This window comes from Hermetia illucens, chromosome 2, assembly GCF_905115235.1.
Source record: "Hermetia illucens chromosome 2, iHerIll2.2.curated.20191125, whole genome shotgun sequence".
NCBI lineage: Eukaryota > Metazoa > Arthropoda > Insecta > Diptera > Stratiomyidae > Hermetia > Hermetia illucens.
Window position 1 is genome coordinate 48302240 of NC_051850.1, and position 24084 is coordinate 48326323.

The 24084-nt window shown below is 44.5% G+C and overlaps 2 protein-coding genes across 2 annotated transcripts; one reads left to right on the top strand and one right to left on the bottom strand.

Moving 5' to 3' along the window:
* Positions 1 to 295: 295 nt before the first annotated feature.
* On the bottom strand, positions 296 to 10959 carry LOC119648397 (dihydrolipoyl dehydrogenase, mitochondrial). The gene is made up of 7 exons (XM_038050138.1): positions 10776 to 10959; positions 10483 to 10626; positions 10035 to 10418; positions 1608 to 2068; positions 1199 to 1526; positions 1039 to 1128; positions 296 to 868 (listed from the first exon to the last, which is right to left on the bottom strand). The coding sequence occupies exons 1-7, from the start codon at positions 10815 to 10817 to the stop codon at positions 803 to 805; spliced, it is 1515 nt and encodes a 504-aa protein (XP_037906066.1). The 5' UTR covers positions 10818 to 10959; the 3' UTR covers positions 296 to 802.
* Positions 10960 to 11282: 323 nt separating this feature from the next.
* LOC119649937 (mediator of RNA polymerase II transcription subunit 19) lies at positions 11283 to 21800 on the top strand. The gene is made up of 5 exons (XM_038052357.1): positions 11283 to 11858; positions 11926 to 12074; positions 20648 to 20755; positions 20827 to 20935; positions 21008 to 21800. The coding sequence occupies exons 1-5, from the start codon at positions 11651 to 11653 to the stop codon at positions 21187 to 21189; spliced, it is 756 nt and encodes a 251-aa protein (XP_037908285.1). The 5' UTR covers positions 11283 to 11650; the 3' UTR covers positions 21190 to 21800.
* The last annotated feature ends 2284 nt before the right edge of the window (positions 21801 to 24084 follow it).

Genomic DNA, 24084 nt, shown 5'->3' on the forward strand with positions numbered 1-24084 from the left:
GCTGGATCTGAAGATCTGAGCCGGCTAGATTGTGCTCCCCTTACCAATCCCAAGGCAGTCAAGGTCTTAGGAATTCGTGGCATCAAAATGGCGCACCACAGTGCTGATTGGGTTTCTCGGAGCAGTCACTTATACCTACCTACCTACCCAGACTGATTGCTGAAATAGAGCCCTTTGTTGATCATTGTTAACGATGCTCTGCATTTTATATTAAATGCTTCCTGCTAACAAGTGAAACGAATACTTCCAAGCTACTAATGCTCTCCACGAAAAATGTTCCTTTTAAAATGCCCACTTGAAATTCGGGATCGAATATTTATTTTATTACATAATCTATTGATTTTATAACGCTTAGAGCACCGTTAAAAGATACGTTTTGAATTTAGCATCCATTTCATTTTCTCCTTATTTTTATGTCTCTAAATTACGTGGTAATGGATTCCCTTCCTATTTCGAAATAATTTACCATAATGCGAATGTCCAATCAGGTCGAACTATTGCAATCTGTACACATGTGAACGTGACACTGGACTCTATCACATACTCTAACGAATGACGATAGTAACTTAGAAAGTAACAGGAAAGTCTACACAGTGATTTAGTCCTAAATCCCTTTGTATACTTTTCAAAATGTTTTATATTTGAAATGTTTTCTTTTCTTTCCGTTCGCGGTTCGTTCTTGTTTTAATTGTTCTTTTCAAAATAAATTAATGAAGTGTTTCTTACAATTTGTCCTCGCTTGAGATGTCGGTTAAAAGCAATAACAACATAATATGTACGTAGTGTGAAATTTTATTAGAACTTAGAAGTTAATCGGTTTTCCAATGTAAGCGGCTAGGTTCGCCTCTCGCAAGGCTTCGGCGCAGGTCTAGAAAGATAATAAACAAATGGCAGTTGGTGAGATGCTCAAAAAACGGAACAGACGTCAAGGATACATCTTTTAGCAAAATATGCACGTGCAAAAAGTAATTTGATGTTAATGGAGGCAAGGATGTATTGAATATAATTGAAAAAAGTGGGTTAGAATGGAAAACTTACAGGATGAGCGTGGCAAACACGTGCAACATCTTCAGCGGATGCTCCATATTCCATTGCCAATGCTGCTTCGTTAACCAACTCGCCAGCAGCCTGAGAAAATTAAGAATCATAATTTTTAATATCGCCCCAGCAATGAAAAACTCAAACTGTAAATACATACAGGTCCAATAAGATGTGTTCCCAGGACTCTATCAGTTTGTTTGTCAGCCAGCACTTTGACGAATCCCTCAGTTTCGTTGTTGGTTTTCGCACGGGAGTTTGCCAAGAATGGGAATTTACCAATCTTATATTCGACACCTTCTTCTTTGAGTTGTTCTTCAGTCTTTCCTACCCATGCAACTTCGGGATGTGTGTAGACAACACTCGGGACGCAATTGTAATCAATGTGTACGTGGCCGCCATTGATGCCTTCGATGCAGATTATACCTTCATCCTCAGCCTTGTGTGCCAACATTGGTCCATGAATGCAGTCGCCAATTGCGTAAATGCTAGATACAGGCAGTTTGAATGTTAACAATGATTCGGACTATGTAAATATCTAGGAATAGATGAATAAATAAGAATCTTACTTTGGAACAATCGTTTGGAACACTCCATTCACTGGTATTCTGCCCTTGTCGTCTTTAACAATGCCAACATTTTCTAAGCCTAATCCTTCAGTGTATGGCCGACGGCCAATGCACACCAAAAGAACATCACATTCTATTGTTTCCTTATCGCCACTCTTCACGTTTTCTACGTTTACATTGACGCCGCCGCCAGTTTTCTCAGCAGACACGACCTTCGTTCCTAACTTGAAGTGCATTCCCTGTTTTGTAAGGATTTTCTGGAAGGTTTTCGAGACATCGCCATCAATACCAGCTCCTCCAATTGATTCAACGAATTCAATAGCGGTCACATCTGATCCGAGACGAAGCCAGACTGATCCCAACTCAAGTCCAATAACCCCCGCACCAATAATGCACATCTTTTTCGGGACTTCTTTGAGACTCAAGGCGCCCGTGCTGGTTACGATTGATTCTTCATCAACCTGAAAAATAAAATAAATATATGGATTTTTCATAATCATAATCTCATGGTAGAGGTGGATCGGGCGAATTACAACACTATTAGAATAATAATAACCGTTGGCGCAACAATCCAATTAGATTAGGGGCTTGAAGCGTTTAAGATTTGACTCGGGTACTTATTCAAACCGAATCGGCTGGTATTCGACATCCAATCACCCCTCTGCCACCAGTGAGATTTAAACCGTGCAATATCTATGATTGCAAAAGAAGTCGTGGCAGAGTCTGCCTCAGATGGAGCGAGGGCGTAGGCCAGGAGACCAGACAGCTTTTAGGGGGTTCTCGTGATGTCTGGAGTTCCTAACTAAGGCATAACTAGACCGGATAACAATTGTTGCAACGTTGCAAATCTACTGTTGATCGTAACATCTAATGTTGCATATGAAAACCTGCGCCGTCCACCTTCTCCATTGAAAAGTTATAGCCCCTCAAAGTAGTTTCTAAGGACTCGTGTAAAACAATACCTTATTAAAACCGGTTTGCTGTCCGTCCACCGGTCACATGCACCTTTTTCGATTCAAACGAAATCTGGCGGATATATAGTGAATGATATGAATTTGGCTCAAGTTTAAAGGGAGCGGAGGGAGGCTTCCCATACATGCGAAAGGGAAATTACATTTTTCTTTCCTGTATATAACACCAGCAGATTTTAATTTTCACTTCCATTGTAAGTCAAGGACGTAAACGATTAAAAGATACAAACTTAAAGTGAGGCAGCACTCATTTTCGAAAACTACTCAATTGTAAAATCTAGAATTGTTCACGACGATGCACTTATATATTTGTGGAATGTGCGCAAGCAAATTGACAACGGAATCAAAGGTTCTCAGAATGTTCGCTTTCTTCAACTTGAGCAAGAATTCCAATGATGCAAGCTGGACGCTCTGGCCCTCAGCGAAGTAAGATGATTGGACTCTGGATTCTCGCTCTTGCAGCAATGTGTTTTGGTACACTGGACCGCCAAGTGGTACCAGACACGAAACCAGTGTCGGCGATATCCGTAGCGATAATTGTGGGAGGTTTGTGGTGATCATTGGTGACACATTGCTGGAGCATAGAGCATAAGGTCAACTGGATTTCAACTTACCGACCGTACGAGCACTATGCGATCAGCAGTCGATTTAGGAGTTGTGTGCTCATGGTACTCTCGAGGAAGGAGAAAATGGGAAGGATTCGTATGCGAAAGAAAATCCTCTCTTTAAACTAGTTCAAACATTATTCCAGTCACTCCTCTACGGATGGTGTTGAAAAATCAAAGGACGGCAAATCAACGACGGCGACTAGCTACCGTTATCCAGTGCTGCACAAACACACAGACAAGATTTTGCCAAATATTTAAGCGGAGCGGAAGTTTTCTTGAAAATCGATATAGTGCGCGCATATAATCAAATCCCCGTCGCGCCGGAACATATTTCGAAAACAACCATTACAACTCCTTTTGGCCTTTTTGATTTTCCGTTTATGAGTTTCGGGTTGCGTAATGCCGCACAGACTTTTCAAAGATTTATCGACGAAGTGTTACGTGAGTTAGATTTCGCATACGCCTATATCGACATCTTAGTGGCATTGCACGATGAAAAAGATCATGAGAGTCACTTAAAACTACTTTTTGAAAGATTGCAACAGTTTGGAGTGATTGTGATCCCGGCAATATGTATATTCGGTGAACAAGACGTACTTTTTCTGGGCTACCTGGTCAACAAAAGTGGTATATCGTTGCTACCCTAAAAAGTAAAAGTAATCCGCGAGTTTCCGCAGCCCAAGACTACCAAAGAACTGAGACAATTCATTGATATACTCAACTTTAATCGGAAATGGCTACCACATACACAAGTACCGCTCAACAATAACATGAAGGGCGCCACTGTAATGGACTCCCGAAGTCTTAAGTGCAGGGCAGGGCAAAAACTGATATCACGAACGACGACCAACTCGTACTCCCCCGGCATAAACCTGAACTTGTCCTCGTCTGCGACGCCAACCAAGCCAAGTTATGTACTTCATAGTTCCAGAAACCAGCTTTCATAGCAGTTCATTTCCCAGCACATCCCGGAGCAAAAGCTACAGCCAAGCTAGCAATGCAGTGATATGTCTGGCCTTTCAACAATGCTGGTTGTCGACATTGAACACGCGCGTGCGCACCACCTACCTCTCCTTTCGAACATATGAACATATGCCGAGCTCCGAAAGAAACAGCTACTGGATATGCCGATTTGGAACGCCCGTGCGGATAACTATGGATTAAGGAAAACAATTTGAACCGAAGCTGTTGAAGTCTCTAAATGAGTTGACAGGTTCAAATCGCATCCGCACTACATCGTATCAGCCGCCGGCAAACGGACTTGTCGAGTGCTCGCATCGGCATTTCACATCAGCGATCAGATGTCATCAACACGTGGAATGGACTCAAGTCTTACCAACAATCCTACTTGGCATCCGAGCCGCTTGGTGCGAGGATTTAAAAGCTCCCTCGATCGACTTATTCCTGCGTTCATCATCACGGAAGCCGATGGGCATAAACGCACGCAAATTAAAGTGCAGCGCGTATCTGATTTACGCCAGCCACTTAATACTCACAAGCGCAATGCTGAACATATTGCCCCCTACAGGGTACTGTAATCCTGTGTACTGTACCATTACGGTTTGAATGAAGTGCTCTAACGCACTTCAAGGTTCTGATCCAATTGGATTGTTGCGCTAATGATTATTATTATTATTACTTAATTCTCAACGACCAACTGAGCAGGCAGCGAACAATCACTAGTAAACGTGTAAAAACTAATCCTTGATCATCAGCCAAATCAGCAGCTCGGTGAGGATCAAATTCAAGCGCAGCAGAAACAACAATCAGCACCTCGAAGATCGGATAGGAAAGTGCGCTTTTCCAGCATAAATCCCATTTAAAATTCATTTTCATCGTGACTACATCACTAACAGAGGAGTACTGCGGGGACACACATTTTCCCACTATGCTCGCTATTGGCGCTGCTGTCAATTGTGAAACGAAATGTATCAACTTGGCGCGGATTGGCATTAGCATTATTCTCTCTCTCTGTTCAATTTCAGCCTCCGTCCGGATAAGACGCGTTTGAATACTTCTACTGCGTATTGTGGAAAATGCATTCGAAACCGCCTTTAAAATCTCGTGCGAAATACACCACTGTGGTGGAATGAAGACCTTTCTAGCCTAAGGACGCTAACCAGGGAGATCTTCAACATCTGTTACAGGCACAAATATTGGCAGCTATACAAGGAATGCCTGAAGGAGTATAAATCGACAATCAAGACTGCCAAGAGGCGGTCCTGATTAGAATATTCTTAGAACATTGCAAGCACCAGCGAATCTGCGAGACTCAGTAAGATTCTGTAAAAGGAACATAGGGGTCTATTTTTTCTTAAAGTCGGAAGGCTTCTTCTGGTAAAACCCTGGACCTGCTGGTTTAGACGCACTTCCCCGATAATGAGTCAGAGCGTTGCTTGAAGGGTATGCAGCCACAGGCATGTGAGACTATTAAATCAGTAATTATCGTGGATAAAATCGGCTGGAATATAAACAGCTTCTTCTAATATAAATCTCAGGACGCAAATAACATAATGAGAGTTATACTACAAGCAGTAAGAAAGAGTTGTGCTGTGACCTGTCGAGATTTACCGGAGTTGTATCTCTTTAGTCTTGGAGACGCGCCCATGTGATTTTCATATCGAAAGCGTCAGGAATGTCGACCTCCGTGTTGAAGACCCTAAAGCGCTTCCTGGACATCCACTTAAGGACGATTATGGAGAGAACGCCTTTCTCTAAGCGTTAGTACGTCTACCTCAATGCAAAATTCACAGAAATGCTTTAAAAAAGGTACTGGAGCATTCAACAACGTTAGTATCAACGTCATCAAAGCTGTCTCAATTAGTATTGGGTTGGAGGGGGCATCTTACGCATTGGATAATATCCATACTAAGAACTGGGATAATCCAGTCTGATCTGTTAGCGACTTCACCAGAGCCGTAAGTACGCTCCAGGATGGCGTCATTTCTCCAGTGCTCTGGTCGATAGTGATGAGCGAAATTCTATGGATATCAGGCATAAGCGGTATGAAGGAGGTGGCGTATGCCGACAACTTGATGATATTGGTGTTAGGAATGTTTTCCTCCATTACGAGTGACATCATGAAAGGAACATTAGGAAAAATTGCCTGTAGGGCGCAAGATGGGGACTCGGTATAAATCCAACCAAAATGGAACTGATGCTATTCAACATCCAGACAGTCGTGGTACGTCCCATCCTAACGTACGGTTTTATTGTGTGGTGGCAGGCGCTGAGCAAAAAGTACAATATAACAAAGCTTAATACGATTTAAAAACCTGCGCGTACAGGTACTACCGGGGCTCTGCAATGGTGCCCGGAAGGTGCCCTCAATGTACTCCTACACCTCAACCCCTAGATCTCCACATTAACCACGGTGTAGCGTGCGGTGCTATCCAACTACGTGAGTCATGATGCTGTGCAGCGCAGCCCTGTGGTCATAGTAACATTCTAGTGGAAGTACCTCAGGAACTCGGGACCTTCCTAACGCCAGAAGTTTTCTCGGATACACACAAAGTAGCCGAGTCGTAAGTCCCCTAGGATTCGCCAGTGTATTCAAAGCGGAAGTACTGGCGATACTGGAAGCCTGTCGATCGGTGGGACACGATCTGAGCCGCAAGCGTGGGTACGTTATGCTGGCCGACAGCAAAGCGGCAATTAATAACTTTTTTGGAGTAGGGTAGGTGAATGCGTTCACGCACAGGGTGTTGGACTCCCGCGACAGTACGCTGTCGGACTACCACCTAAACACCTCCCTTTCGTCAGAGAACTAGCCTGTAACCATTTGACATATTACTTCGGTAGCTTCGGCTAGCCCTCCCGCTCTCTCGGGTTTGCGAGCCTTCAAGTCATGGAATCCCTTCCACCAACGGGAGAGGAGGAAGGGAGTTGTTAGTTCAGGGAACCCCTTACCATCCGGTCTCTCCGCCGATTGAGTTCAATATTCTTCGCAATAAGAAGAGCCCGAACATAATGTGCAATACGAATCCAGCTGACAGCGCTCTTCAGCATCTCTCTAACAATGCTGTCTGCAGAGAGCTCCCCTGTATCTGAACAAAGCTGCTGACGAAAGCCGTCCCACAAGGTGTGTTCAGCGTCGCCCGCCACTTCATTGCAGAATACACAATCAGAAGATCGCGCCTTCCAAAGCCTGTGCAGGTAAGACTGAAAACTTCGATGCCCGCCTAGAAGTTGGGTAAGGATGTAACCAATGTCAGCGCGCGTTTGGTTCAGCCACGGGTCTAAATTGTTGATGAACCGAGCAGTCCATCTGCCCCTTGCACTCCCGCCGTCACCATCACGGCCGCTTCGGCGACAGTGCGATAAGTAGACGCCACTCGCAAAGCTCCCGGTCTCTGCATTTGAGCAAGGCGCTTACGTTGCACCTCTTGTCAAGGGCATCAGCCCATACCTCCGCGCTATAGAGCAGAACCGACTACGTTGTTCCCATAAGGGGACGTCTCCTAGTAGATATAGGACACCCAACATTTATCATTATGCGTCTCAAGGCCGCGACTCCACCTGCAGCCCTATCCGCTGCTACTTTGATTTGCTCGAAGAAGTTAATCTTCGAGTCGAGCACTAAACCAAGGTATCTAACCTGGTTTTGACCCTATAGTCAACTCGCCGATCGATATGGGACGCAGGCTCGGAATTCCAAGTCTGCTTTGCGACTGTTCAACAAGTGCCGCAACGTCGTGTACATAACAGACCAGGCGCGACTCTTCGGGCATATTGAGTCTCAGCAGACTATCGCAGGAAGCGTTCCAAGGTCCGGCCCTAGGATGGATCCCTGTGCTACTCCCGACTTAATTTACATTCTCCTCTGGCCCTCTAGCGCCTCATAGAGCAGGGAGCGGTCTTTCAGATAATCCCTCAGTATCCGTAAAAAATGCACGTGGAATGAGTTTTCTAATGTGCCTAACATATCTGTCCATCTTACGGAATTAAAGGCATTTAAGGCTATTAAGACCTTGAACTAAACGGCAACATTCTTCAGAATGGTGGGGTAGTGCACAAACGTGCTGAACAGTCTGAGCAGCACGATCACAGTCACCCTCCTACCGGTTCCCGATCATAAGAGCATAACGGGGAATGATCGGACTGGTCAGGCGGGGCTCTGTTCCTGGCAGTCTTTCGGTGGAAAAATGCCTGTGTCCTGCCGGCGACTGTTAAATGTGGCATTCACTCGTACCACTTAGCAGCCGCGGAGCTGGGGAAGTCTGGCCAACTGCGCCAAGTCAAGGATAGCTCTTGTGGCAGACACATCCAAATGCATACATGATTACGGCGGTCTGTAGGGACACAGGGAGCCATGCTGGAAGGCTCAGCATTCCCGAAGTTGCGGAGAAGAGAGAGAAACCCTCAGGCACTTCCTTTGCGACTGTCCAGCACTAACTAGAGCCAGGCTACGGACACTAGGTAAACCATTCTTTGAGGACCCCAGAGAGATCTCTAGCTTCAGGGTGGGAAAGCTGCTTTCTTTTTGAAAATCTAAGCCGACTGGACTCTGCCTCTTTATTCTTACCACACTAAACATGGTTTGAGGAGTCTGTGGCAACAAAACGGCGCAGCACGGACTACACCATCTACCTACCCGTTTTCAGGCGCCATTGTTTTTTAGGGACCCGTTTTGCCATTGGGATTTTCTAACGGGGTTGGAGAGAGTGGGCTTCTTCCCCCCAGAGTGAGGTTCGAAATTACCAATTTGTTAGCCCGTGTCCGGATGGCTCAAGTGGTTAGAGCGCTGGGGTGTCGACTCAGCTGTGAATGTTGACCACATTGCCTCCTACAGGCTATTCTGTAGTGTACCGTTACGGTCTTGAATAAAGCGCTCTAACACACTTCAAGGCCCTGATCTAATATGGATTGTTGCGCCAACGATTATTATTAATTTGTTAGCAGCCACGACATAAGATGTTTAACCTTTGGGCGCCACTTTGTCTAGTAGCCTAATCTCAAAAACCGAAGAATTTCTGGATTTTGAGATAAACTTATCTTGCGAGCTGGCGCCATAGGCAGTTTGTCTGCCGTTAGACTCTGCGATTTAAGCCATATTATTTCAAACTGCGGGGCGCCGTGGACCACAATAGATCATCCACCGCAATTGAGTGATAAATATTTCCTTCATTTTCTTTTCCATTTTGATTCCATTCTACTGCATTTCAGATAAAGCAAAACGGGTCCGCGATGGAAAATCCAGTTGGAGGTGTTTTCAGTCGGTATACTCTCCAACAAGCTTAAATGAAAGGCAATAGCAAGCATCCAGGGACAACTCTTAAATAAGCCCTTGAGGGCCTTATCTGACAAAAGTTAGACAAAATTACTTTCGATCCCTTAGAGAGGTTGTGTCAGGTATTCCTCCTAGCGAAGGAAGAGAATATCATTTGGTTCGATTTATTTTCCAAGTTGAGGCGATCAGTCTTAACTTGATGAAAACAAATCAAAATTGTTTTTACTCAATCGCTTAGACAAAAATGCAAGCTTGGACAAGTTAGCTGTAAATTGCCGAATATCAACTTGGATCGATTGCGTGTGAACTGCGAATGCAAACGACGCAGTTGATTTTCCGCCGTTTCCGTTTGATTTACCACCGCTGTCTAATGAAGCCATAAATCACTAATCCCGCACGATTTCACCAAGTGACCGACCACTATCTTATCAGGCGCCGAGCACAGCTGACGATGACTCGGATGACCTTAGTCACTACGCTAGGTTACAAGCACTTCCCCTCACGGCAAACACGCACCAAGATCACTGACATTAATCTCTGACGCATCTGATCTGATGCCAAATCAGATTCTATCTCACCTGATCTGCTGAAGATGGACGCAAATGTGTTTTCTACTAACCTCAATCCCTGGGAATGGTGTGACCTCCGATCCAGTGGCAATCATGATGTTCTTGGTCTTCACGACTTCTGTCGATCCGTCCGACTTGGTGGCTTGCACCTCGTTCGGCGACAGGATCGTTCCCAATCCTTGGATGTGGCTGACTTTGTTCTTCTTGAAGAGCTGAGCGATGCCACCAGTCAATGCCTTTACTGCTGAGGTCTTTTGGCCCATCAACTTCTCTAAATCTAGCTTGACATCGCCCACGATGATGCCCCGGTTTGCCATGTCCCCGGTGTGGCACATGTGGTAATAGTGGGAATTGTTGAGCAGGGCCTTGGAGGGAATGCAGCCGACGTTGAGGCAGGTACCGCCGAGGGTGTCGTTCTTTTCGATGCAGACAGTCTGCGAAAGGAATCAATGGACATGCTATAGCGAATATCATAATATTTGCAAGGGAGAAAGTTACCTTCATGCCCATTTGGGCAGCTTTGATCGCCGCCACATAGCCGCCAGGACCTGATCCAATCACGACGATGTCAGCCTCTTCGCCGCTGGAGTAGAAGCGACCATTCACTGCGCCGAGGATTGCCCCATTTGACCTCAAGTTTGTCTGAAAATTGAAATCAAATTAGCTCTGGAACCTTTTAACAAAACCTAATAAGGTTGCGACCCCTTCAATTGTCTCAGACGAGAACGTCGAAGGGCTCCCATTCCGTTTCTAGGTTAGTATTGCATAACAACTCGCACTTTGCGGATTACCTTTAGGGCGAAAGACAAAGCGTTCCGGAGGGTGCACTGCATCTTAACTAAATGAATTTATCAGTGAAATTGCGATTAGATTATCGTGTTTTCGTATCGAATTGTAGACGAAAAACAGGGAGGACGTCCAACCGGTGACAATCGCGAAATCCCCCAGGTCAGCTAACTAGCACTGAGCGCTCATGCTCTCTCTTTCATTTGACGTTCACTTTCGAAGTTCTGCTTGGATGACAGCGGGCCATGCATGGGTATTTTGCGGACGTTGGTTCACGAATTTGGATTTTGGAATTTGGATTTCACCTCGACATTGTCACTGTTTTAACAATATTGAGCATTCCGGATTTTCTAAGACAACTCAAATTGTCTTAATTACTCATCTAACTTACTGGTCCTGAAAATACAAACGACATTTCAAACTCAACAGTGTCTCTCAAACCATCTCTTACGATTTTCGAACTTGAAATTCGCGAAAAAATAGAAACACTGTTTTGACATTTCCCTTCACATGACATTTCCAAAATGGTGGTGGCATTTTAGCGACACTGCGAGTGGTCGTTTGATTGTTCGTGCGGATAAATTCATAATTTTTTGCGAAATTTTTGTGAGAAACGTGCTAAAAAACGATCGTGCTAATGTGAAGTGGCTTCTGTTCAGACTGATGTGGTTTATTCAACAATAATGACTCGACAGGACCCAAAAACGTTGCCTAAACTTGCGATCCCGTCGTGGCGGACGTAGGCAGCAGCGGGTTCGAATTACTTTGGGTGCATTTCTACGTGACCGCGCGTGAACTTGCATATTGCCAAATTTGTGTAAACAGTGAAAAACTGACTGTTCGGTTTGACTTGTACATAAGTAGTTAACATAGTTCTAAAATGAATAATTACAATAATATGATGATGGGCGAGCAGTATCGCAAAATGGATCCGTACTCGCCAAAATCGTCGTCATCCCCGCGCGGTGGTCGCTCGCCGATCGTTTCGAGGCAGGACTCCTCTGGAACTCTGAAGACAACGATCTCGCTGGGAAAGAATCCTTCCATAGTGCATAGCGGTCCGTTTTATTTGATGAAGGAACCGCCTGGTAAGCGCACGGTGTTTGGCCTCGACCGCGACTTTGGCTAATTTTGGAATTGTTTTTTCCGATGCAGGTGAAGGCGAACTCACTGGTGCTACGAATCTCATGGCACATTATGGGCTCGAACATTCATATAGCAAATTTAGCGGGAAAAAGGTTAAGGAGCAGCTTTCGTCGTTTCTTCCAACTCTTCCAGGGGTCATCGATGGAGCGGGGAATATGGTGAGTACTTGACGGAATATTTGTTTTCACGGAATTCAAATCGTCTCGGAATTTCATCTAAAGGAAAGATACATTTGATTTGCAACGGGATGATTAAGAATTTAGCCCTGAAACTAGTTTGCGGAATCACCTGCTTACGAATTTACTCAGAACTTATAAGAAAGTTCATGATGACCTAACGTTGCAATTTTCAATCTTCTTCTTTATTCTTTATCTCCTTCGTCTCCACTATTGCGAGGCGGCGTTCATTGTCTTTGGTAGTCAGCGTACTTAAAGCCATAGAGGACGAACGATTAGATTTAAGGTATCAATGACAATGATAGTGCCTGTTTCATAGTGGTCGTTTTTTAACGACTACGTTCTATTCAAACTTTTTCTCTGGTCCTGGTGCGTGAGGCGATCATTTCACTTTTGGACAAGTTACTGGTGATCAGCCTTGTTGTGAGAGTGCAAAGAGCATTGCGTAGAGTGCAAACAGGAGTAACGGGAGGGTGTCTCCTTGATGAACACCTACAGAGGAAGAGGTTTTGATATACATGCCACATTTTGGACTTTATTCTTCAGCTCGAGGTAGAGCAATTTCAGCCAGTGCACGAGCTCCTTTTGCACCATACCATAGCATAAATCAGAGGCGTTTCAACTATCAAATGTCAAAAAATATTAGGCGAAGACGACTTTACGGACACCAGGAAAAATCCAAACTGTCAAACGCTGCCTCACCTCTGTCCTGGTGTCAGTGCGACCGAAACAGCTGGACCTGTATACAATTCGCAGAACACGACATGATAGCAAATTGGATTAAATTAAACAAAATATGTTCAGCTTTGGCCTATAATATGGACGGATTTAGGCTCAATATAATTTGCATTCACGTCGTGTTCTGTACAGGAGCATTTACCATCTGGGAGCTGTTTCGGCAACGCTACCTCCCGTGATCGGTTTCGCCATTTGGCTCTATCGAATGCCTGATCTGGGTGCAATCTCGAGGCTTTTAAATCCCCATCCAGCGCATCAAGTCACCGTTTTTTAGGCCTGCCTTTTGGTCCTTTACCATCGACTTCGGTGTTCAGATCAATCTTGGTAAGTGAAACCTCGTTAGCACGAATTGTGTGACCATACCATCGAAGACACCTCTCTCGTAACTTTTCCACGATCGGTGCAACCCCATAACGATCGCGGATATCCTCATTTCGGATGTGATGAAAACGTGTCACGCCACTAGTCCAACGGAACATCTTCGTCTCCATTACCGCAAGACGCCGTTCATTGTCTTTTATAGTCGGCCAACACTCAGATCCATAGAGGGCTGCATGATGGACAACATTGCGGTAAATCCACTTTATCCAGGTTGCGTTAATGCGTGAAGCAATTTCGTAACGCGGTTCGCCCGAGGTATTTAAATCGCTCAGTTCTGGGCAGATCACTGCCGCTGACAGTGATTGCGCCTGTTTCATGGGGATTGGTCGTCAAAAATTCAGTTTTGTTTAAATTCAATCTGAGACCGTGTTGCATGAGGCGATCATTCCATTTTTGGAGAAGTTGCTCGAGATCATTTTTGCTATCAGATGCTAGGAAAACATCATCTGCATAAAGCAGTGTGTAGGGCTCTGGACGTTGGATATCTCGTGTGACGGTGTCTATAACAAGAACAAAGAGGAGTGGTGACAGGGCGCTTCCTTGATGAACACCAACAGAAATACGAAGCGGTTTTGGTACACCCGCCATACTTCGAACTTTACTTTTGGCACGAGTTCTTCTGGTACTAAGTGTTGTCGTAAAGCATACCAGATGAGTTCGTGTGGCACACGGTCAAACGCTTTCTCTAGATCCAGAAAGGCAATGTAAAGAGGGCGATGCTTCTCACGATGTTTCTCCATGAGTAACCACACAGCTTGTATTACGTCAGTAGTTCCGCAGTTTTTGACAAATCCGGCTTGATTCACGGTTATTTCAACGATTTCGCGAATACGGTTGTCAAGAATGCGTTCAAAAATCTTCATGGTATGGGAAAGTAATCGGATCGGACGGTAATTTGAGCATTCTGCTGGACTACCTTTCTTTTTCCATACTGGAACAGTGGTACTTTCTTGTCAGTCAGATGGTGTTCTTCCTTCCTTCCAATGACTGTGGAAGTGGAAGATGAGCAAATTTTTCAGTTGAAATCTGCTCGAAGTATTCTCGCCGTCTATCCGTTGCGACTCGACGGTTGGTAAACAAAGTACCGCTCTTGTCATTAACACAACAGATGTGTTCGATATCTTGTGTGCGTTCGTTACAGCTTTTAGCAAGTCGATACAGATCTCTCTCGCCATCCCGAGGGTCCAGTTTATCGTAAAGATTTTTGTAATGGTCCGCTCGGGTGACAGCGACCTCTTTCTTTGCTTCCTGGTTGGCATTCTTATATATTTGCAAATTAGCAGGCGTTTCATCGTCGAGAAATTTGTGGTAGAGGCGTTTCCTTTCACGGACCTTCATTTCAACATCATCATTCCAAAGCCAAGTATCTCGGTTGATGTATCGCTTACCCGGCTTGGTGACTCCGAGGGTTCCAGAGGCCGCTTTGTGGATCGTGTCTTTCATTTGGTTCCATCATTCTTCCACATTCGTAATGGTCGGCAATCGTATGAGTAAGATCGTTTCTTCTTTCTTCTCACCAAATCGCCACCATTTAATGCGCGGCGGGTCAGTGCGTTCCTCATGCTGTATTATCGGTGGCTTAATTCGCAGGACGGCAATCAAAGGCCGATGATGAGGTGCGATGGTCTCATAGGGAACGACTTTGCAATCATGTTGGCGTCTTATAAGAATATAGTCGATTTGCGTTTTACTGCTCCAACTATAAAATGTAGGAAGATGAGACAATCGTTTGATGAACCATGTATTCATAAGTACAAGGTCATGGGTGTCAGCGAAATCGATTATACGCTCGCCACCCTCATTGGGCGCTCCGAACCCCTTTCCCCCTTGGCACCTGTTACCGTCCGCCTTTTCACCCAAATGACCATTAAGGTCGCCGGCAATGATAATATAGTCGTTAGCAGGCACGGGACAAGTCTATTCATCGAGAAGTTGCCAGAAGGCATCTTTCTCGGCATCAGGTGAATAGTGCGATTAGCTGATATATTGGTGAGCTTCATCAGCCGATCATCAAATCGTTCGACTTCTTTAATGGTACCACGAAAATCCTCTGAGATGGCAATGCCAACACCATATTGAGTGTGTGGGTTACCAAAATAGAAAAGTTTATAGCCGTTTTTACCGCGCTCACGTTCAATATCGCAGCTTTTCGCACCACACCATCGGGTTTCTTGCAGAGCGCAGATTTCAATGCGCCTTATCCGAAGGGCTCTTGCGAGTTCCTTCGTCTTTCCAGTTAGGGTGCCAACATTTAGCGTGCAGACAGGTATTTGTTTTGTTCAGACTAACTTACTGACGTCCTGACGCCGTCCATGCGTCAAGAACCCTCGCCCATTTCTCGACAGGACCGGAGCCCGTCCTGCCGCGTCGACTAAGGTGGACGCCCTAGCATTTTTTCGAGGCTTGTGACTCATCCAAATTATCAAGTTTGTAACGACATTGTATGCATTTCCTTAGTCGGTCTGTCGCGGGACTTGTCACCAAAAGAGATCAGGTAGGATTTAGCATAGTAGAATAACTCCAACTATACTCTATTTATCTCATTTATCTGATCTCAGCATTTTATTTTTGTTGCTTCATGTTGATGTTGCTTCAAATCCTCCTCCTTTACCTGGGCTTGGGACCAGCATACTATGTTAATAGCATGGCGGAGTTCAAAGCAGAGGTGATTTGTTCGATTTGCCTCTGCCCTGGTAAGAAACCGTAAAGTTGTCTTCGCAAAATATTTTTCGAAGTTTGGCTAAGCCCTACATAAGAAGTCGTTGACTAACAAACTAGGGAGCAAATTGCTCCCCATTCGGTCCGGTGCGACATTAAGTGAATGGACTTAATACCATTCAATCCTTAAATAAAATATGTTTGTCTTTTCTAGATCTAGAAATGAAATGCAGAGAGGGCAATAGTTTTCACGCGCGGGTAACTGCACAGCGTTGATGATGTCGGTGGTTGTACAGTTTTTGACAAACGCAGCTTATCTCATTGATATTCTCCCCTTGGTACGGTATAGGGCACCAGTCACACTTACATACCATCGCACAAGGCCTGTTAAAATGGGCTTTAACTCTCCAGGAGACGCGGGCAATCCTCCACCACTGTTCCGCGCAAAGTGCTCTTGTGGTGATCCACTCATCACCCACCTTGGGAAAGTGGTTTCTACTGTATAACGTGTGATCTATCTACTGCCACTTTTGCCTTTCTACTACATCACCCGCGGGTGTCGACCGAGTTCTTTGAAATAGTGTCAGACCAGCGTACTCCGATAGTACGCCGCAGTCAGGTGTCACGAAGGCTGGTATCTTTTGAATGATAGTTTTGTCGTCTTGCCATGTCCTGTTCGGTGCCACAATCTGAAAAAATTACACTTCCAAGATATACAAATTTATTGACGGTCGATGCTCTGCCCATTAATGCAGACTAAAAGTCTCAGTTTTGTCGGTCTTTATTTCCAGTCCAGCTCAGCTTCCCGTTCAAATCCAAGAGCCATTAAGCCAAGGTGACTTGGTGAGAGAGTAGACAGATGTCATCAGCGGACCAGGTAGCATGGAAAACATCACCGATAAGAAGAAGAAATAATATTGGTGATAAGATGTAACCTTGACGGATTTCATTTTGGACCTCAAATTCCTCTGAATTTTACCGCGATACAGCACGTAACATTTTGCACCATCATGTGTCCCTGTGATAATAGTTATTAACTGAAGCTTTCTCGAAATCGATGAAGAGTAGGTGAAGCGACGATCTAAACTCCGCGCACTGTTTCAAAATGATTCGCAGAGTGTTGATGTGGTCAATGCAGGAAGATCTCGAGCAGAATCCAGCCTGCTCTCTGTCGATCAAGATTTCGAGATGTTCGCACAGCTATTATCTCTGCGACGGCAGCGAGCACGCAGAGACCCTTCTAATTATCACACTTAAAACGGGTGCCCTTCTTTGGAATCTCAACGATCATCCCCTTCTTCCTTTCTCTGAGAAATTTCTTGGATTTCCGTACAAATAGAAATATCAGATTTGCAGAAACTATAGGTGCAGTGAAAAATAACTTTACGGTGATTCCTATTTGGAGAAATAGTTCGTATCCGCATGTTGCGGTGACTAGCAATTTCGTTCACAAAAGGTAGAACTTCCCCTGTTGTGATATGGTTAAGAACCTTGTTGAGGTGTTGCTTCCACCTCTTTCGCTGCACGTCATCGCGGATGAGGAATCCACCCTTAACATTTTTCACAGAGCCATCGAAAGGTTTGCGAACGCTTTCAAGTGCTTTTAGTATGCGGTATGAAGTCATTGCGTTCTGCATCTTCCGCTATCCTGCCCAGCCCAGTAATAAATTCCCTTTTGACATGGTGCACATTACGTTTCCGGGATTTCGTACGATATCGAAGTTTAAGCGCGTTGCACTTGCTATTACTTGCGGCTGTTAATAGAGCCTTCAATCACTTCGGTTTATCGATTCGCTTCCACAGTACCGCAGCCAGCCGGATCTAAAATGCCTCTTCATGTGTTGGTCAGCGACCTGCGAAACATCCGAGAAAAGTGCATTTATGATGGCGGCCCAATGCCCATCGATATTTTCGGGCAGGTTAGTCAAGGTTTCTGCCGTGCAATTAACAAAATAGTTCTCCAACTGTCGAGCGTCAGCTGGAACATACAAACGGTAGCTATTAAACTTGGGGTGGGGTCGCAGCACTCCAATCTTGCGAGAAATAGCGGAAGCAACACCCAAGCGAACATTAGCAATCATCTGATGGTGTTCGCTTTTTAGGCGTATGTTGGCGCCTCTCTTGTTACGCACACCCAGAAGACAATTCCTAAATATTCTGCTGAACGCAACATAGTCAGTTTGATTGCTCGTACGATGTCGACTTGTTGAAACTCGACTGACCTTATGGCAGACTCTGTGCTCGAACAATGTACCACCAATGACGAGCCGTTGGATGCTGCGGAAATCTACAAACCTTCCACCATTATGGCTACGGTCGCTAAGACTTCCTCATCTCATGTCCATCTTGGCATTCAGATCCCCCATCACGATCCCAATGTCACCTTTAAGAAGCTTATCCTGAATTGTGTATGTGTAATGGCAAGTAGAAAGCATCCTTTTCCACTAAAGAATTGTAATGCTCCTTAATCTGGCCGAGAATCTTGCAGGTAGAATCCTGTCGTAGTAGATCACGGTTCAAATCTCATTGGTGGTAAAGAGATTTGTGTCGTTACAGAATGACACCAGCCGACTCAGTTGTAAATTAATCATCATCATCAACGACGCAACCGGTATCCGGTCTAGGCCTGCATTAGGAACCACAGACATACCGATTTTGCACCGAGATCCACCAATTCGACATCCCTAAAAGCTGTCTGGCGTCCTGACCTACGCCATCGTTCTATCTCAGGCAGGGTCTGCCTCGTCGTCTTTTTCTACCATAGATATTGCCCTTATAGGCTTTCCGGACTAGGTCATCCTCATCCATAGGGATTAAGTGACCCGCCCACCGTAATCATCATGGTATCGCTCATAGATTTCGTCATTGTGTAGGCTACGGAATCGTCCATCCTCATGTAGGTAGGTGGTCAAAAATTGTTCGGAGGATTCTTCTCTCGAACGCGGCCAAGAGTTCGCAATTTTTCTTGCTAGTTCTCCGAGGAATACATGAGGACTGGAAAGATTGTCTTGTACAGTAAGAGCTTTGACCCTATGGTGAGACGTTTCGAGCGGAACCAACCGTGCGCGGATTTCATCATCGTAGCTGTTATCGGTTGTGATTTTCGACCCTAGATAGGAGAAATTTTCAACGGTCTCAAAATTGTAGTCTTCTATCTTTATTCTTCCCGTTTGACCAGTGCGGTTTGATGTTATTGGTTGGTTGGTTTTCGGTGCTGACGTTGTCACCATATACTATGTCTTGGCTTCATTGATGTACAGCCCAATATCTCGCGCCGCCTGCTCGATCTGGATGAAGGCATTTTGTACGTCTCGGGTCGTTCTTCCCATGATGTCGATATCGTCAGCATAGGCCAGTAGTTGGGTGGACTTAAAGAGGATCGTGCCCCTTGCATTTACCTCAGCATCACGGTTCATTTTCTCGAGACCACGTTAAAGAGGAGACATAATAGGACATCCCCTTGTCGTAGACCGTTGTTGATGTCGAATGGTCCTGAGAGAGATCCTGTTGCTTTTATCTGGTCTCGACATTAGTCAGGGTCAACCTAGTCAGTCTTATCAATTTCGTCGGGGTACCGAATTCTTTCATGGCCGCGTACAGTTTTACCCATACATATTCCAACAGTTTTTCCATCGCTTGCCGGAGAGAGAAAATCTGATCTGTTGCTGATTTGCCTGGAGTGAAGCCTCTTTGGTATGGGTCAACGATGGTGGGCGTATGGGGCTATCCGGTTTAGCAAGATAGCCGAGAATATCTTATAGATGGTACTCAGAAACGCGATACCTCTATAATTGCTGCGCTGTGTGATATCTCCCTTTTTATATATGAGACAGATAATGCCTCTTTGCCAGTCGTCAGGCATTGATTCGCTGTCCCACACCTTGAGGACAAGTTGGTGAACTACTTTGTGTAATTATTCGCCTCCACATTTAACCAATTCGGCTGTAATTCCGTCGGCACCTGGCGACTTGTGATTTTTAAGTCGATGAATTGCAAGGACTGTTTCTCCGCCCGCCGTCTTCAGTTGGCGGGACCTCCAACGCGCCGATGTTCTGGTTGTTCAGTAGTTCATCAAAGTACTCAATCCATCGTTCCAATATGCCCATTCTGTCGGCAATCGGATTTTTTTCCTTGTCACGCCAGGATGAGTATCGAGGTGTATAAGCCTTCATCCTTCTGACTTGTAGGTAAAACTTCTGCGCCTGGTGCGGTTGCTCCCTATACTTTTCGAGTTCACAGACCTATTGGGTCTCCCAGGATTTCTTTTTCCGTCTATGAAATCGCTTCTCCGCTCGCCGGAGTTCATGATAAGTCTCTGCGCGTGCCCGAGTCCTTTGAGAATGCAATATTACTTGGTATGTAGCATTCTTCCGTTCCGTCATTAGCTTACATTCATCGTCAAACCAGCCGTTCCGACTCTTTTTGCGGCTGGGTCCAAGTATGTTTGTGGCCGTATTTATGATAACGTTCTTCAGGTGATTGTGAAGATCATTTGTTGATGCTTCATCTTCAGGATCTCTGTTGACTGCGGTTGTTGCAGAATCCATTTCCCTCTTATAGGTGTTGCGGAGAGCTGTGTTGTGGAAGGCTTCAGAGTTAACTCTCACCTGATGGTCAGAGGGGATTCCAGCTCGACACACCATGCCAACGAGATAGTGATCCGAGTCTATATTGGCCCCCATATCCCCCCTTATTCTTTTTAATTTCATGGATACATATGTTTCATTTCGGTACGTTCTTTTCGCACGAAATGTATTCTTATTTTTTCTGGTTTACAGGACAATAGTTCGCTTAGGAGTATTATAGAGAAGCCCCCAATCGTAGGGAAGGAACTTCTACCTCTAACTAGTGTTCAATTAGCAGGATTCCGTTTACATCCTGGACCTGTAAGTATTTGCCAAGCCGAAATCCTTTCAATTATTTTCAGGGCTTAATTCATTTCATTTCATCCTTGCAGCTCCCCGAACAATACCGAACTCTTAACACTACACCTGCCCGGAAACACAAGAACAAACACAAAAAGCATAAACACAAGGAAGGCGGTCTACCTCAAGAGCCTTCACTAGGTAAGAATCTTCAAACGATGTTTACCGTCGCCAAATATTTAATTTTCCTTACGATTTTTCACTTTCATGTAGATCCTTCCGGCTTAGACACCCACGAAAAGAAACACAAAAAACAGAAGCGACACGAAGACGACAAAGAGCGTAAGAAACGTAAAAAAGAGAAGAAACGTAAAAGACAACGTCACAGTCCCGAACACCCGGGCAGCGGTGGTGGCGGTATCATGTTACCACAACAACAAACTCAGCTATTTTAGGAATTTATTTATATTTATACATAACGTAACTAGGACCTAGAGTGTGAGGAGTAGAAACCTGCAGGCACGTAGAATGGAACCGATGAACGCAGACAAATCAAATTTGTTGAAATATACTTTTTGGTTGGTTTTCTAAACGAGAGAAAAAAAGAAAAAAAATGAGTTGGATCTTCCTGGAAGGTTTGTTCGTAGATTTAAATTGGTTGGGTTCGGCCCCGTCTCCATTCGATTACTCACCTCATTCGTTATTTATTGCAAATGAGAAATATATATGTGCATATATATGGACATGTATGTGTATAATGTAAAGTATTTAGCGGTAAATTGTTTATTGATTAATGGTAACATTAGTTTCTAGTTGTACTTGTGTATATTTTTGAAAAAAGACCCACTTCCAAATAAATTCTTTTCATATAGTATTTTATAGGACTTAATCTGAATCAAATTGAAATGAGCAACCAACATGTTAGAATATTGTTTAATTATTATTTATAAAAAGAGAGAATTAAGGATAGTGTTAAATATTATCAAGAGCAAAACAGAGATATGAAAGAGATGTACATTAAGAAGAGGAAAAAGAAAACGAAATATATATTTAAGAAAGCTGTGAATGCGATTTTTCATTGATCTGATGTCAGTGTTTTGCCTGGATAACCAATGTTTACTCAAAAGCTAACAGACAGGAATATTGGAAAATTGGTAGTTCCTGCAGGACCGACCCTATGTTTCTATACTTTTATTGAAAGGAAAGTTTTGTGGACTGGAAATTTTTCTATGGGGCTGCAGCCTCCATTTTTCTGGATTGAGCGACCTCATCCTCCCAATTAGTTACGCTAAGCAACATATGGGTGGCGTTGTCTTTTCACCTGTTGCAGCTGAAATGTTTTCAACAAAGAAAATTTTTTATTGGTTTACAAAGACTCAAAAAGTGATATAATTGCCCCGATTGCTGCGTAGATGTAACAAGTGCATTAAATATAAAATTTATCTATTCTCCGGTATACGAGTTTCTTGAGCGATTGATACTCCGGTACGAAATCTGTGAGAGCAGCGTATCACGGTTATTGATCGTTTTGAGGAAGAAGGTAAAAATGAATCTCCTGACAGCACCCCTTACCATGCTGAAAACTCAACGGTGCTGTTATACTCAACTAGGGTTGGTGGTGTTAAGTTAGAAAACAGGAAGGGCAAGCTATTCCGGTTGACTGTCTTCTAGACGAGAGAAGCTAGAGCAGCGAGGACTAGGAGTGAGTACAAAAACTTAAGTTATAAAATAAGAAGGCAAAGCTGGAAAGTGTCAGCTTCGCTCTTTGATTGTAGAACGGTTCCGAAATTATTAACAAAGCATTGATGGTAAAAAGGCTCTCTTCCGTCGGTACCGCAGCGAGTTAAAGATTTTGGCTGAGCTAGTGACGAGTAAGCATTGCATCATCACCAACAGTGCAACAACCGGTAGTCCGGTCTAGACCTGCCTTAGGAAGGAACCTCCAGATATCCCGGGTTCGCGTCTAGGTTTAAAAACTGTCTGACCTCTTTTTTCTACCATAGATATTGCCCGTAAAGACTTTTCGGCTGCGGAATCGGCCATGTTGAGGGCTATCATTTTTTTTCAGAGGATTCTTCTCGAACGCGGCCAAAAGTTCGCAATTTTTCTTGATAAGACCCCAGATCTCCGCGGAATACAAAAGAATTACCATTGTCTTGTACAAAAAAAGCCTCGCCCCTATGGGGAAACGTTTTGAGCGCAATAGTTTTTGTAGGCTGAAATAGGCTCTGTTGGCAGCCAACAACCGTGCGCGGATTTCATCGTCGTAGCTGTTATCGGTTGTATTTTTTGACCCTATATAAGAGATTTTCAATGGTCTTAAAGTTTTTACCTATATTTATTGTTCTAGTTTGACCACTGCGGTTGGATGCTAGTCTTTTGGCGCTGACGTTATCACCATGTACTTCGTCTTGCCTTCATTAATATGCAGCACAAGATCTCGCGGATGGATGGTGCCACTTGTACCGCGGATCACTTTTTCAAGGGCTAGGTTAAAGAGGACGTACGATAGGGCATCACCTTTTTTCAGAGCGTTGTTAATGTTAAATGGTCTCGAGAATGATCCTCCTGCTGTTATTTGGCCTCGCACAGGCCAGAGTCAGCCTAGCCAGTCTCATCAATTTCGCCGAGATACTGAATTCTCTCATGGTCGGGTACAGTTTTACCCTGGTTATGCTATCATAGGAGGCCTTAAAGTCAATGAAAAGATGGTGCAACTGATGGCTATATTCCAACAGATTTCCCATCGCTTGGCGCACAGAAAAATCTGATCTGTTTCTGATTTACCTGGGGTGAAGCCACTTGTGTAATGTTTTGGGCGTATATGGCTATCCGGCCTAGCAAGATAACGGAGAATATCTTGGCTGTCAGCAATGTAATACCTCTATAATTGCTGCGCTGCGTGATATGTCCCCTTTTATGTATGGGCCAAATAATGCCTCGTTGCTAGTCGTCAGGCATTGATTCGCTGTTCCACACCTTGAGCATAAGTTGACGAACCACTTGGTCGGCTCCTGGCGAGTTATAATTTTTAAGCCGATGAATTGCACGGGTTGTTTCTTCTACACTTGGTGGTGGCAGTATTTGTCCGTCGTCTTCAGTTGACGCGACCTCCAACTCGCCGATGTTCTGGTTGTTCAGTAGTTCATCAAAGTACTCAACCCATCGCTCCAATATGCCCATTCTGTCGAAAATCAGATTTCCATCTTTGTCTTGGCAGGAAGAGCATCGAGGTGTGTAAGGCTTCATCCTGCTGACATGTTGGTATAACTTGCGCGCCTGGTGCGGTTTCTCTCTGTAGTTCTCTCTGTAATACCTCTATAATTGCTGCACTGCGTGATATCTTCCCT

Excerpts from the sequence above, each read along its gene's own strand:
- LOC119648397 (XM_038050138.1), bottom strand. The coding sequence starts at position 10,817 with ATGCAGTGCACCCTCCGGAACGCTTTGTCTTTCGCCCTAAAG. Across the intron at positions 2,069-10,034 it reads CACCATTCCCAGGGATTGAG|GTTGATGAAGAATCAATCGT; the intron begins GTTAGTAGAAAA and ends TTTATTTTTCAG. Across the intron at positions 1,527-1,607 it reads TTCCAAACGATTGTTCCAAA|CATTTACGCAATTGGCGACT; the intron begins GTAAGATTCTTA and ends GCCTGTATCTAG.
- LOC119649937 (XM_038052357.1), top strand. The coding sequence starts at position 11,651 with ATGAATAATTACAATAATATGATGATGGGCGAGCAGTATCGCAAAATG. Across the intron at positions 12,075-20,647 it reads TCGATGGAGCGGGGAATATG|GACAATAGTTCGCTTAGGAG; the intron begins GTGAGTACTTGA and ends TCTGGTTTACAG. Across the intron at positions 20,756-20,826 it reads TCCGTTTACATCCTGGACCT|CTCCCCGAACAATACCGAAC; the intron begins GTAAGTATTTGC and ends TCATCCTTGCAG.